We start from the raw sequence: 16,258 nt of genomic DNA, 5'->3' as shown, positions 1-16,258 counted from the left end.
ATCAAAATTCTAGCTATCCCCCCAAATATCAATGACTCTTATTCAAGGTTTTGAAGAAGTTTTGGTTTAGCACATTGCTATAGCGAGAAGGGTAGAAGAGATACAGGTCACCTAGCATTCCATACCCCACACCCTCAAGATAAATACTCTTAGATAACTAAACTTGTAGCCACCAACACTATTTATTCTACTACACTGCCAACAGATAAGCACTCCTCAATCTCAGCAAACACTTCCCACAGATTCTGAGCAATACCAGGTAACATTTCTTACGAAGAGTACAGCATACTGTAATTCACTCTCTTACTCTTCGAGACATTTTGATAAATAGGATAAAGCAGGTAAGAACATGAATGTCCATACCTATTTGTCGGGTACCTATATTTACCAGTCATTCAACAAGAGTTGGGAGAATTACAAATAGAGTTGTCCTCAAGAGATTTTTTTCAGTTTTAGAATCAAGTCTTGTTTTTTGTTTTGCTTTCACGATAAATTGAAGAGAGCAAAATCATTTTAGCAAGTTTATAAACAATAATGGTTTTTTGTATAGATAACAAACTACAAATAACATTCTGTAAGAACGGGTAAGATTAATGGTTTCCTTATTAGATGTATATAATGATACAAAATGCTATTAATTTATTTATTTCTCCTCTTTCTTATTAGAACTATTGACTTATTATTATTTTTTAATGTTTATTTTATTTCTGAGGAAGAGAGAGACAGAGAGAGAGAGACAGAGAGACGGAGCATAAGCAGGGGAGGAGCAGAGACAGAGAGAGACACAGAATCTGAAGCAGGCTCCAGAGTCTGAGCTGTCAGCACAGAGCCTGACACAGAGCTCGAACTCACAAACGGTGAAATCATGACTTGAGCCGATGTCGGACGCTTAACCGACTGAGCCACCAGGCGCCCCTCATTTTAGATGTTGCTTCCAGATAGTCTACCTTCCTTTGGTTTCCATGGTACTATGTGCTCCTTAATTTACTTTTCTACAGAAAATATCTTTTTTATCTGTGCCTCCCTTTCAAGCCATTGGAACACATTTATTAGTCCACTGTGTCAGATATGATCTCCTTCCATGACTCCTCAGGACCCCCTCTTCCTGAGGTTCTGTTCTTCTATTCTTCCTGCTAGAAACAACATTTATTCTCAAACCTCAAATTATTGCTACAGCAATCTTTTTCAAACATTTTTTTTAAACCGTAAACACGCTCTTTTTTTCCCCCCAAATAAACTTAAGTGAGGACCCTCATACACCTGTAAAACAAATCTCTAAATAAAATAAGTATCTAAAACCTAAATAGATATCTAAAAGAGATTTAAAAAGAGAGTTACTAGTAACTGGCGGATTCAAGGGGAGAGTCTCACTCATGCCCTGGACCTCCAGCAACAGCTCCTAGATTGTACCTGTGTGGTACTAGAACCCCGGTTAGAACCCCTGACCTGTATCTGAGACCTGTCCTTGATCTGGGCTTTGATCCTGTATCTGTAATAACTTACTACTAGCTATTCTCACTTCGACTTTACCATATCAAGACCAATTTGTCCAAATATCAAACTTACTGCATCTTCTTCCAAACTAAATCTCCTACTCAATTTCCCTGTCTCTGTTCAATCTGCAAGTCTCCAAAGCTCAAAATCTTGGACCCATTCTTTTTTGCTCTATGTGTTTACCTGCCAAGATCTGTTGACTTTTCCTTCAAGATCTTTAAACATCTACCTGTCTGTTTATTATCAACACCACATCTTTAATATAGGCCTTTCTGCATTACAGTAAAAGAACTTCTAGGATCTCCATCCTACAAAACGCTTTCAGACTAACCTTTCATAAATACTGTATGTAAAGCATCAACATCCTGTTCAATAGCCTGCAGGCTCCCTATTTTTCTGTCTCAACTCTCTTTTCTGGTCTTCATGGCCCTCATAATGGATATCACTCTTCTGTAAAAATATCTTTACTTGTCTGGATGAAGGTCCCTCTGCCCAATATATACCCAAAGAAACAGGAAGCTGCGCTGGTAGGAGAAAAAGAGACAAAATCGCCTCTTTCATTCAAATCCTTCTTCTTCAACTTTTAGATACGTAAGTCCCATTTCTATAGTCTTCCCTACACTCCAGAAACCATTTGCGGATCTCAAATTCCTCTGAACTCCTCACAGCACTTCATTTAACGAAGTCAACATATTGAGGGCCTCTCCTGCTAAAACTAGAAAACAAGAGCTACCAATGCAGTACGGGTTGCTTCACAGACGTTTTTGGGGGTACGTTATTTCATTATTTCTCACAACAATTTTGCAGGACCAGTATTTTCCCCATTTTGGAGATGTGGACACAGACAAAAGTTAAATACTTTGCCAGAAGTCAACGAGATGGTAAAGAGTCATTTGTTTCAACATGCAGGATTTCAACTTTGGTCTGCCAGACTCTAGAAAATCACTTTCACCTCTGGATGGAAACTCAGACTCTAGAATTACTGTGTGCATAAAATATACGTAAATGTCTCCAAAGTATCTCCCACCCAACATGCCAAAACTGAACATATAATTTCCCAACCTGGTTCTCCACCAGTCTCACTGTTGGGCAAACCAGAAAAGTAGGTGTCAACCTTAAACCTCCCTTTCCCTTACATCTCATATTTATTCAGTAACAAAGTTCTATCCATTTTAGCTCTAAACTGATCTATCCAGATCACTTTATTTCCATCACTACAGATTCTAGCCCATGCCATCTGTGGAATCACCTGATTAACATGCCTCTCCCCTACCAATCTGTAAGTTCAAGGACTACAGGATCCAAGTCCTTTTTGTTCACTGTTACAGCCACAGTTTTTTGGCTAATGCCTAGAAGAGAACAGGTGCTCAAGAAATGGTAGTTATTAGTATGTTGGGGTATTTGCTACTATTCTGCATCTAAGTTCTAATCAGACTGCTAACTTCGTGAGGGCCTGTTTCCTGTCTTGCTTCTGTATTATTCCAAGGTAAGTCAGGTAAGCACAGATTATATACTGTCACAGAGTATGAACGTGGAACTTTTTAGCCTCATATAGACTTAGAAAGTGAGGCAGGCCAGTTCTCTCATTCTGCAACGAAGAACTGAAAAAGGTTATGTCACTTTCCAAGGTCATACTGTTAGTAGCAGAGTTTAGAGTAGAAGATCTGTGTGCCTGAGACATCAAAGTCTGTTCCTTCTACAATCAGATCTTGTCTTCACACACACTGCTTGCTAAGGGCTTGAAGCCAATCAAATTTTGCTTGAGGAGGGCAGTATGAACCAATGTGGAATCCAACTGGCTTTAAATTATCAGAAATAAGCAGAAAATAAGACTGCAAGCTACCCTAGTTTTTCCCTAATTTTATAAATCTCTTAAGTTATCATCTTAATCTCTTAAGTTATCATCAGTCTCTCTGGCAAATTGATCATATACAGTTAATACTCACTGCTAGCTACATAACAAACATTTGAAAGAAAAATCTAAGCAGCAATCTACAGATTTCATGTAAATAAATTTTCTTTAAGAAACTTACATGTAACAGCTATGGAAACAATTTCCATCATAGGCTTCCATTCCAATCTTTGTACATGGACATGATGAAATCAGTCAAAACTATAGTAGGGATCACAACCTAAAAAAGCATGCTCTAACCTATAAATAAGGGCAATATACTGACTACAATAAAGTACTCTGAATAAATTTTAAGACCATTCATCCAAAGTAACAGAGAAGTTCAAGCTGTGATCATCCACACTTCTGGAAAACCAAGCCTTAGAAGTGGTAGTTCTTTTACTTAGCTGTCAGCTCGGTTCAGAGTATTTTTCGCTTTTTGTTTTTTTAATAGAAAGACAACTAATTGCTTTTAGGAACAATCAAATGGGTGATTAATGAGGACTGGTTTACTGTATCACTAGGACAGCCAACAAGCGCTTAGTAAAAAGCCTATCATGTGCTAGTAAGTATATAGGCTGAACAAGGAAATAAGTCACAACCCTAATTATAAAAGAAGACAGAGACGAATAATGGCAAAAGAAGGGGGAAGATACCAGGATTCAATAGCCTATAAATGCAGAACACATCAGTTTTTAATACAATGGAATGACGTGGAACTCACCTTTAGTTGACTTGCCATCTGAGGTCTTCTCTTGTTCTTTGCCTTTCGCTAGAAGATAAAAGAGCATCGTGAGCAACTTTTACAGTCGAAAAGATCCATTCTATATGCTGTAAAAATTAGACAAGCTTTATTCTAACAGATGAATATTCAAAGTTGTACAATAATAGAATAAGTGCCTTGGGAGGGAGACAGGGCAGGACAATTGTCGGGGGAAGTTTCTCTAAGGAAGTGACCTTTGAACATCATTCATTCAAGAGCACAAGCACAGAGTGTGCTTACGGACAGACAATGCAGAACACCTGGGTTCAAATTCTAGCTTGCCACTTATTACACAGCCATGTGATCCTGGACAAGTTACTTCTCTGGGTCTCAATTTCCTTGATGTATAAAATTAGGTCAGTAATAACACCTATCTTAGAGGGTCGTGGGTGAAAAAAATAAATATTTGTAAAGGGTGTAGGAGAGTAACAGGCACACAGTAAATTTAGGATGTTAACTAATATTATTAAAAGATGCCCACTACTAGATACATCCTGAGGAAAAGAGTTCTTTGTATCTTACTTCTTGTGTATTACCCTCACAGTATCCAATACAAACATTCTAAACTTACCTTCTAAACTTCTAAAACTCAAGGCCCAACAATTTCTCTTAAAAAGCTATATAGTTTCTTCTCCATTACACAAAACAGTAGAAATCGTACTGCAAGTATGCTAGTAATATAATATCCAAGAAAGGAAGGTACATGGCAGCTTAAGCAAAGCGTGACCTCTTACAGGATCTAACCTAAGACTATTTTTTTTTTTAATTTTTTTTTTTTCAACGTTTATTTATTTTTGGGACAGAGAGAGACAGAGCATGAACGGGGGAGGGGCAGAGAGAGAGGGAGACACAGAATCGGAAACAGGCTCCAGGCTCTGAGCCATCAGCCCAGAGCCCGACGCAGGGCTCGAACTCACGGACCGCGAGATCGTGACCTGGCTGAAGTCGGACGCTTAACCGACTGCGCCACCCAGGCGCCCCATAACCTAAGACTATTTTTAACCTTCCTTACTTCTCTTGTATTTTTTTTTTCAACATTAAATTTTCTTTAACCTCACCACGAAAAGCCAATCAAAATAAGAATTCTCAAAATGTGACCATCTCTCTACTCGTGCTCTTAAACATTAAACACCTCGGGGCGCCTGGGTGGCTCAGTCAGTTAAGCGGCCGACTTCGGCTCAGGTCATGATCTCGCAGTCTGTGAGTTCGAGCCCCGCGTCGGGCTCTGTGCTCACAGGTCAGAGCCTGGAGCCTGTTTCAGATTCTGTGTCTCCCTCTCTCTGGCCCTCCCCCATTCATGCTCTGTCTCTCTGTCTCAAAAATAAATAAACGTTAAAAAAAAAAACCACTTTTTTTTTTAAATAAAAAAAAACACATTTTTTTTTAAATAAAAAAAAAAAACAAACATTAAACACCAGTAGCAGGAAATAACTAGCTCTCGCGGTATCTGATAAATCAATCCGTCAACAAGTTATTTGAGTGCCTAGAATGTGCTAGATACTCTCCTGGCTCAGAAAAGAGCAGTCCTGCCTTCAAGAAGTCTACATGCATGAATGTGGAGACCAACACGGACAAATATAAGCAAGATCATTGCAGGTACTGATCACTACTCTTAGGAAGACCAAACAAGGAAATGCAGTAGAAGGGACTGGGTTGCAGCCCTCACCACGGCGTTTGCCAACTGACTACATCTCCCACTTGAAACGTGAACTTGTCTTGGCTTCCATAGCACTCCACTCTCCTGGTTTTCCAGCTGCTCCTTCTCAGTTTACCGCCTTGCCAACTTCTCCAAGTGCCCACTGGGAGTTTCTCAGGGAAAGGGTCTGAGCACCTTTTCTTTCACTACATACACATACGTATTTCCTGGCTGAGCTTACCCATTCTTAAGGCTTTCAATACCAAACATAAGTTGTGAATCTTCTATTTCTATTTCTAGTTTAAGTCCTTTTTGACCTTAAATTTAACCATCTCCCTGTCATCTTCCATAATAACACTAGTCCAAAACGGAACGTACCATCTTTTCCCAAACCTATTCTACCTCAGTCTTTTCTCTCATGAATGACACGATCACCCCAGTTTCTCGGGCCGAAAACCTGGAAGTCATTCTTTTTTTTTTTTTTTAATTTTTTTTTTTTCAACGTTTATTTATTTTTGGGACAGAGAGAGACAGAGCATGAACGGGGGAGGGGCAGAGAGAGAGGGAGACACAGAATCGGAAACAGGCTCCAGGCTCCGAGCCATCAGCCCAGAGCCTGACGCGGGGCTCGAACTCACGGACCGCGAGATCGTGACCTGGCTGAAGTCGGACGCCTAACCAACTGCGCCACCCAGGCGCCCCCTGGAAGTCATTCTTAACATGCCTCTCTCTTACCTCCTACACCCAAACCACTTCTAAGACCGACTGACTTTACCACCAAAATATATCTTCACAGTTCCACTTCCGTCACCCTCAATACATTCTCATCTTACAAATCAAATCTCCTAGTTAATATTTCAAACATAAAAGTACACACACAATCCAGCTTTGCCAAATATTAGAGGTCTGACTTACCTATTCCCTCCCCTGAAACATTATACATATACTTAAAGGATCCTAGGAACCACTACCTGATCCCATTGCCCTTCTTCCCTTCCCGGAGATAAATTGGTCCTGAATTGGATGTTTACTGCCCTGTATGTTTTTAGACTATTCCTACAAATGACTTTTAAAAATGCTATTATTCTGTACATCTTTAAAAATTGCATAGGGGCACCTGGGTGGCTCAGTCGGTTAAGCACCTGACATTGGGTTTCAGCTCAGGCCATGATCTCACAATCTCACGATTTCATGAGTTCAAGCCTTGCATTGGGCTCTGTGCTGACAGTTTGGAGCCTGCTTGGGATTCTCTCTCTGCGCCTTCCCCACTCACACTGTCTCTCTTAAAATAAATAAACTTAAAAAAATTAAAAGTACATAAATAGTATTTTTCTATTCATTCACTTTAGCTGCTTCATTCCTAAAATGCACTTTTATTTACCCATTTTCCTGTTAATAAACATTTAAGTTTTATTTCCTAGTTTTCATGATCACAAACATTGATGTGATCAACAATCTAGTATGTGTCTTCCAACGTATATAGGTAAGAATTTCTCTAGGATAAAACACTAGAAAGGGAACTGTTAGGTAACCAATGATGGGTATTTTTAATGAAAGTGGCTATATAAATTTTTCAAATGTCACTTGATGGTGTTTTGAACTCACTTCCTTGATTTCCTTTGAGGGGATACTTTCATGTTTATGGGCTGTTTAGGTTTCCTCTTCTATGGGCTGCCTATTCATGTACTTCATCCTTTACTTATTGGTAGGAATGCCATAGTATTCTGGATACTAATCATTTGTGTTGCAAATACCTTATGTATATTTTACTGTATGGAAGCTTTGGGCGCCTGGCTGGCTCAGTGGAAAGAACATGATCTTTATCTCAGGGCCATGAGTTTGAGTCCCATGTTGGGTGTAGAGATTACTTAAGTAAAAAATAAACAAATAAATAAAACTTTATTGCATGGAAGTTTTAAACTTTAATTAGCTAAATTTTCATTATGCGGACTGTATTTTCCTGTCTTATTGTTTAAGATATCTTTTCCTGGGGCGCCTGGGTGGCTCAGTCGGTTGAGTGTCCAACTTTGACTCCGGTCATGATATCACAGTCATGGGTTCGAGCCCTGTGTCGGGAGCCTGCTTCAGATTCTGTGTCTTCCTCTCTCTCTGACCCTCCCCCGTTCATGCTCTGTCTCTGTCTCAAAAATAAATAAAAAAACATTAAAAAATTTTTTAAAAAAAGATATCTTTTCCTACCCCAAAATCAGATTCCCCCCCCTATATTTTCTCCTATGGTTTCAAGTTTTGCTTTTTAAAGTTCTGGGTTCTTATCCACCTGGAATTTATCTATCAGAGACTGGAAAACTACAGCCCATGAGCCAAATCAGGCCCACCCCTAGGTTTTTATATAAAGTTTTATTTTAGCATAGCCATGTCCATTTATTTACATACTATCTATGGCTACAAGGATAGGAAAGAATGAGACAAGAGACTCTATGGCCTGCAAAGCCTAACAAATATATTTACCATCTGGTCTTTTATAGAAAGTTTGCTGACCCCTGATGTGTATGATAGGAGGTAGAAAATACTGTCTTTTCCCAGAGGAATAATGAGCATCATTTACTGATTAGTCCAACCTTTCCCAAATGAACAGAAATTCTTTGTATACTAAGTTCCCATACATACATGGGTCTGTTTCTGAGCATTTAATTCTATCGTCTTAGTTACCTAACCATATAATCAGACTTTGGCAGGGCCAAGTCCTCTACCTTATTCTCTCTTGAAACTATCTGCCATATTAATTACAGGGTTAACTTGTTTTGATCCTAAAACCTCCATGAGAGTTTTTAAAGCAGCACTGACTTACTTAATGATTAACTTGGGAGAGTTCACATCTTTCCAGTACTGCATTTCTATCCATGAACATAGTATACCTCTCCATTTATTTAGGTCTCCATTCTTGTCCAATTGGGTTTTGTAAACTCCATAAAGATTTCAGTCTTTTGTTTTTACTGGCATGCAGTGATACAAGTGAATTTTAAATACTTACATATAAATGCATATATTTTAAAAACCCAGCCAAACTCTTTTATGAGTTCTAATAGTATGTGTGTAGATTTTCTTCAATTTTCTATGTAGGTAAACATGTTATCTGGGAATTAGAATTCCTTTGTTCCCCTCCTTCCCAAACTTAAATTTCCCTTCTTTTTTTGTGTATGTGTTCCTGTGAAGACTATATTAGCTTTCTTTTTGTCTTATATCTCTAATATATTTTCCCATCCTTTTACTTTTAACTTTCTCATGATCCTATTTTTATTTAAGTAGTATACAGCAGGAATCCAGTCTATAAATCACCATTTCCTCACCGTCTGGGGCAGCCCATTTCTTTTTATTGTGATTACTACTCTTGATTTATAAAGAAGACCATTCTTAAAACTTCAGGACTATCAATTTGTTGATTTCTCTTGGTAATTTTCTATATTTTGCTTTCTGTATTTTGAGACTGATAATAGGTACAAAGCAGTTCAGAATTTTATTTTCCTAGTACTGTGTTCATCCTATAATGTAGTGACCTTTTTAGCCCTAATAATGTTTTGTGCTTTAAAGTATGCCATCTGCACACAGCTTTCTTCTGGTTAACATCTGTCTGCTTTTTCTTTCCATTTATTTTCAATTTTTCTATGTTCTTATGCTCTAGTTGTGTTTCCAGTAAAGAGTTTATGGTTGGATTTTGGTTTATTATCCAATTGCTTTATCTTTTAGCTATATAGCTTTTTGCTAGAATTTGGTCTATTTATATTTATCGTGACTACTGATCTTTGTAGGTTTATTTCAGCCACCTTATTTTGACTATGCTTTTTGTTTCTATATATTCTTTTAACGAAACATCTAAAACAGAGACAATACTAGAATTTGAGTAACACTCAGGTTTGAGCAACACTCAGTCTTCTCAAATCTTAACATTATGCTGTACTCGCTTCAGAAAAATTTTCAAAAGAAATAAAACACGCATGTGCAACTGAAGTCTCTCCCTGATCTCATTCCCCCTCTCCCTATGGAAATAATTTCATAAATTGAACATTTGTTGTTTCCAACCATATTTTTACTCTTTAAATACATTTATGTATCCATAAACCATATAAAGCATTGTTTGAAAGTTTTTGACCTTTATACAAGTGGTCCTACAATTGCAATTCCCAACAGCAGTGTACCCTAACCAAATCTTGGTATAGTCGGGCTTTAATCTTATCCCTTAGGACTTCTCAAGAACTTTACTCCCACAAATTAACACCTCTCTTCTCTATCATTTTCTCCTCTCTACCAGATCATTCCTATCAGCATACAAACGTGCTCTGACATCTTTTATCTTAAAAAAATCCCTTAACCCAAAAGCCCCTTTTAGTTCCTTTTCACTGCAAAGTTTCTTGGAAAAGGTGTTTTTTAGTTTTACTCTTGCTACTTTCCACACTTCACATGCTCCCCTCAACCCATTCCACTGATACTACTCTTAAAGTGACCAATTACTTCCACATTAACAAACTGAGTAGCTATTTCTAGCTTGATCTTGCAAGTGACATTCAACACAATACTCCCTTCTTTTTGAAACATTATCTTCTTTTAGCTTCCATGACATCGCACTCCTATATGACTGGCATTTTATTTTTGATTCTCCTTTGTCAATGGCTCATGTTCCTCAATTTCACTTTTTTAAACATTTTAAAAACTTTTTAATGTTTATTTATTTTGAGAAAGAGAAAGCAAGCAGAGGAAAGGCAGAGAGAGAGGGACACACAGAATCCAAAGCAGGTTCCAGGCTCCGAGCTGTCAGCACAGAGCCCGACACGGGGCTCAAACCCACAAACTGTGAGATCATGACCTGAGCTGAAGTTGGATGCCCAACCGACTGAGTCACCCAGGCGCCCCTCTCAATTTCACTTCTAAAAGCTGGATTAACTCCAGAGCTCTCACCTAGGCTCCCTTCTTGTCTACAGTATGGCAGGAAATGCTACCACGGTCACTCCTCTTCTTGGCAAGAGGGCTGTAACCTAGCACATAACTGGCTAGTTACTTTACATTTCCTAGGAGCCTCTGCAGTTAGCTATGACCATATGACTAAATTCTCACCAATAGAATATGAATAGAAATGGCTACGTGCCACTTTCTGGCTAAAGCTGCTCCTTCCTCCTTACCACGGGTCAGAAGACTGAGGACAGACAGAAGGGGCTATGACGTGGCTTTGATAGAAGAGACCATACCCTAAGGGAAGGAGCTGTAACAAAATGGGAAGAAAATGATCCCTGAATGACTGTGAAGCAAAGCCACCCAGTGACCATTACACTCAAGAGTAATAAAAATCTCTCTTGTCTGAGCCATTACACTTCAGTGTCTCTGTTATAGCCTCTCAACGTAACTAATTCACGTATTACAGGTATTCTCTAGGTGATCTCTACAGAACCGTACATCCCACTGCCTCCTCAACACACCCCATGGATGTCTGAGAGTTGTCACCAACTCACAACTGCCAAAAGACAATTCCACTCACTCCAAGTCATGTTAGCTCCATCTCCAAAACACATCCCATTCCCAGTAAGTTCCAGCCTTTTTCTGGTTCCTTAAACACAGCCAGTTCATGCCTGCCTCAGGACATTTGTGCTTCCAGTTTTCTCCGGCTACAATGCAGTCCCTTTCATCTTTTGTGAGGCTGGCTCTCTCTCCTCATTTAGATCTCAATCTAAATACCATCTTCCCAGACAAGCCTTCCTTTATTATCTGAACACAAATTGTCATCCTGTGATCTACTCCCACATCAGTTTAAATTCCCAGCACAGCACTTTTTACTAGCTGATATTTTTCTTTTATTCACTTGTTCAACAAATTATTTACTAAAATCCTAACTATATCCCAGGCACTGGACCTAAACCTGGGAATACAACCACGAACAAAACTCAGCTTCCATCTTCATAAAACACATAGTAAAGCAGATGGTGATAAATGCTGTAGAGAAAGCAGGGCAAGGGGATAGGAGTGCAGGGGCTGGGGGCTGCAATGTTAAAAGCAGGATGGACAGAGAAAACTTCACTAAGATGCCAGATGATCAAAAACCTGAAGGAAACGAGGGAACAAATAGTGGGTATCTGTGGGAAGGGGTTTCCAGACAGATAGAAAATGTAAGTGCAAAGGCCCCGAGGCGGGAATGTATTTTACAACAAAGAGGTCAATATAAATGGAACAGTGATGAGAAAGGAAAGCAGGAGATGAACACAGAGAGGAAATGGGACCTCAATAAAGGAGGGCCAAGTACAGGAAGTCACAGGAAAAATTTGAAAAGAGATGTGGCATAATGCAATTTGAAAATATACCATAGCGGTCAAGGAGGGAAGGGAAACCAAATTGAAACCTACAGAAAAATAATTCCGTTCTTGATTTTCATAAAACCGGCTTCCTCTTAACATTTAAGCTGAAATTTGAATGACATCCTTGAAGATGTTAAGGACTTCCTTAACTGCCCAATCTAAACAGAGATGACTGCCTAGACCAGGGATCAGGGATAACGAGACAAGGTTGAATTTGGATATGTTCTGGGGTAGATCTAGCAGATTTGATGTAGATATAGAGTAGGAGAGAAAGAGAAGCTCAAGAATATACTCAAGTTTTAGCCTGAACAATTAAAAGGCCAGAAATGGAATTTATTGAGGTGACAAAAAATCTGGAGTTAAATTTTAGATATAGTAAGTGAAAGATCCATGTGTTAGTCTGTCATTTCTATTAACAGATATACCTATATCTACTAGGTAGAGGTATAAAGTGGACCGACAGTTGGATATACCATTCTTAATTCAGGAGAGAGAATTCAAGCTGGAGATGTAAATTTCAGGAGTCATCAGCATATAGGTGGTATTTAAAGACTGGATGGGATCCCTAAACAGAAGCATCTCCAGCTTCTACTCTTGCCACATTCAGTCTGCAAAAAGCATCTACAATGATCTTTTTATAACATAAGACCAAATCACTCCTCTTTAAAAATGTTTAAATAATATCATCTCTGCACTTGGAATAAAACCTAACAACTATGGCTTACAAAGCTCTGAATCTTGTCTACCTCTCTAAGCCCAAGGCACAGTGGCCTTCCTTCCTTTCTTGAAGGGCACCAGACTCTTTCTTGACTCACAACCTTTGAACATGCTATTCCCTGTGCTTAAAATGTTCTTCCCTACCCTCTGTGGCCTCCTACAGATCCCTCAGCTCTGAGTTTCAAGGTCACCTGCTGAGGCCTTTCTCTATCCTCAAACCAAAATATGCTTCTTCTCTCCAGTTCTCTCTGTCGTAATATGTTATCAATTTGTAAACACACATACACAAGAAAGAGAAATTTCTTGTCCGTCTGCCCCAGCAGACAATAAGTTCCATGGGTGCAGGGACTTTGTCTTGTTCAGGGCTTAATTGTGAGGGCCTAGCACAGTGCCTGGCAAGCGGCAGACATTCAAATGTTGGATAGAGACAACAGTCTTATTATGCAACATGCAATTTGCCTCATTATACACAGAATGCTTTCTTTCCCCTTCAAAAACAAAACTAAACACTGTCAAACAAATTAGAGCTTTTAACTATACCAAGGTATGTTATCAACAAAACTTCCTTGTACCATTTTACAGGTTTCCTTCATTCAGCACTGCATTCATTCATCACAGCTTCATTCACTCACCCCATGACATCAGTTACTAAAACTCGGCCGTGTACTTAAAAGGAATTCTTGAATTCATAGCTGAATGGGGCCTTTACGAATCATCTAATTCTCAGTTGAGAGAAGAGAAAAAAGTGGGTTAACACTTTTCTGTCCCAGGTTACAGGCAGTAGCAGAGCAGACATATGAATCCACGTTCCTGTTTTAGTGTTGCTTTTTGTTGTTGGTTTGTGTGTGTGTGTGTGTGTGTGTGTGTGTGTGTGTGTGTGTTTTCTGGTACATTTTCTCTTAAATAACAAGAATTCAAAGAACCACCATCATCCAAAATGACCTACACTTGTTCATTCTGCATATATATTTTTAATGACACACAACAACTTTATCCAGGATCAAAATTAAGCTGCCTCTACTTAAAAACTGGGCAGCTATTAAAACGGAAAATCAGAAATATAAGCAGTTTACAGAGTGAGCGTCCCAGTAGTTAGTAGACTTGCTAAGTCATCAAAAGAACTAGTTTCTTTCATTAGGGAACTTTTAGCAATAAGTAATGTTATTTTAGGAAGTGCAGAATCCCCTTCCCCCCCCCTAAAAAGGAGGAATCTAGAAAACATTTTCACATGTTGCTTTGACACATAAAACCCTCAATATTCTGAAAAGTCAGAGACTTCCTTAACAAGGTACTAAAGGAATTTCCTTTTTTTTGATTCACAGTTTAGACACACACACACACACACACACACACACACAAACGCGAAGGCTGTTTTTTACGCAAACAGGCATTAACTTGTATGAATTTCGGCAAACACTTTCGGACCAGCGAGACAATTCCCCTGACCTCGCGCGAGGAAGCCACCTTCTCCCTCCCTGCAGAGTCCGGGAGCAAAGCGAGGCACGCAGGGGGCGTCTGCGCGGAGGCCGAGGGCCCCGCCGCCGCCCGGGAGGAAGCCCGTGCAGGCCCACCTGCCCCACCGCCGCCCCTGAGGCCCGGCCTGGCTCCCCGCCGGAGCCCCCCTCTGCTACCTTTCCGCCGGAAGAAGGACATGGCGGGGCCCGGGTCGGGGCGGAGGGCGCGGGGGGACTGTCGCGGGGAGGGCCCGGCTGCCCTCATTCAGCAACCGGCCCGGACTTCCGGGTCCGCAGCGGCCGCCGCACTAGCCTGAAAAGAGACCCTTCTTCCGGGTGTGGGCCCCACCGCCTCCTCGAGAAGCCCAGGCAGCTCCTGCCGCCATATTATCAACAAGCCGCCCGCCCGGAGTTCCGGTCCTTCCCCGCGCGAGGCTTCACGGGAGGCCGCGCTGTCGGCCCCGCCCCCATCCCCGCCTCCTCTCGTGGATGCGGGGGCACGCGCCCGCCCCGCCCACGTGACCCTGCGCGCGTGCGGTCTGTGCCCTTTCACTGATACCGGGTGACCGGAACGGACGGCGTTACTGTTCGTGTGGTTTCTCCGATATTCGGTGGCCCGGACCTGCGGCGGTACCCCGGCGCAGCTTGGTGGTGCCCAGCTGCAGCCCCGGGTGGAGCGGGACAGACCTAGTCTCCGCAAAGCTGACCCTCCCGGAGCGGGAGCGCTCCCCAACCCGGGGCTGGATGGTGCGGCTCCTCAGGTCTGGGGCGCGCGGCCGTGGGCGCTCAGAGCATGCCCTTGTACGAGGCGAGGCCGGCACTGCCACGCTCCGGCTTAGCCCCTCCTGTTTCTCGGTTCCAGTTAGGCTGAAAGGCACTGGCCGGTCGGAACGGCTTCGCCCTGCACCCCCAGGCCCTGCTCTAGAGCAGGACCTCCCTCCCCTCCCTGGTCGCGTAGTTTCCCGGAGGTCAGGGTTCCTCGAAAGGGGAAGAGGAGGCATGACCTGCTTTATGTGGCTCCTCTCTCAGTCACGGTGACCTCGGCAGTAAAAAAAGGAGAAGTGGGCTTATTTTCGGAACCAAATCCCTGCAAATGCTCAAGTTTGAAAGGGTAACTTAAAAGCATCGCCAGTAATTACAAGGCAAACTCGTGAATCATCCAGCTTTGTTCACATGCACTTCTGGCCCAGCATCCATCCCTAAAAGCAGAGCTAAATGAAACAAGTCTTTATCCCTCAGTGTCCCTCACCACTGGGTGAGTGTGCTCAGTGCCTGATTAATAATTGTACGTCCTCTTTTGGGGAAGGAACCTGGAAGATAGCACTCAATAAATGTTCACTGAGTTTTGTTTTTTGTCTAATCCGTGAAGTCCATCGTGTGATGGTTGGGGAAACAGGACCGAAAAGAAGTCCAACTTGTCTGAGATTACTAAGTGTCAGTGTTGAGACTATAACCAGAAACAGGGGTCTTTCACCATATAATTAGAGCAACTTAATAGGTTTGTTTTGGTCCAGGGCCCGTAAGGTAATCAGACCTGATGTTTATTGAAAGTTTTCTATGAACAGTTACTGTGCCATACCCTGCAGATTAATAATAGTCTTTGGAGTCTGTCTTGGTGTGGGGAAAACTAGGCACAGAAAAATAGCCTACCTAGGGTCACAAGCTAACTAGGGATGAACCTTGGATTTCAAACCTAGGGAGTTGGCCTCTAGAGGTAAAGATCCAGTCTCTGCCTGGGTAAAGAGAGTGTGCTCAGGCAGAAGCAGGAGAGACTGGCCTAGACTCTGGTTGCCTGAGTGTATCATCCACCTGAGTTGGTGCTGAGAATGGATGTCCGTTTGACTCCTGCAGGCTTCAACAGAGGCTGCATAGGAATTGGGGCAGTGTCCTCCCGGGATCTGAAGGGCTATTGGAAAGGAGCCTGTGCTCAGAGGTGGGGGGGGGGGCGGTGGGCGGTGGGATCTGCTGTCTGTGGCCAATAAAAACAAAGATCTTGCCCCTCTCTCC

At 41.4% G+C, this 16,258-nt stretch overlaps 1 protein-coding gene across 3 annotated transcripts in view; it reads right to left on the bottom strand.

Moving 5' to 3' along the window:
- The window catches only part of AKAP10 (A-kinase anchoring protein 10), a 79,137-nt gene extending 64,452 nt beyond the window's left edge, over positions 1–14,685 (bottom strand). For 2 of the 3 annotated variants that reach the window (XM_045487525.1, XM_045487527.1), the window contains exons 1-2: positions 14,429–14,685; positions 4,110–4,157 (exon numbers count right to left, since the gene is read on the bottom strand). In XM_045487525.1, coding sequence (XP_045343481.1) covers positions 4,110–4,157; positions 14,429–14,516 — 136 coding nt within the window. In that variant the 5' untranslated portion in view covers positions 14,517–14,685. The other variant, XM_045487526.1, reaches the window with a different exon arrangement.
- Between the last annotated feature and the right edge of the window lie 1,573 nt (positions 14,686–16,258).

Source organism: Leopardus geoffroyi, chromosome E1 (assembly GCF_018350155.1).
Source record: "Leopardus geoffroyi isolate Oge1 chromosome E1, O.geoffroyi_Oge1_pat1.0, whole genome shotgun sequence".
NCBI lineage: Eukaryota > Metazoa > Chordata > Mammalia > Carnivora > Felidae > Leopardus > Leopardus geoffroyi.
This window is presented reverse-complemented; position numbering and strand designations above follow the sequence as displayed.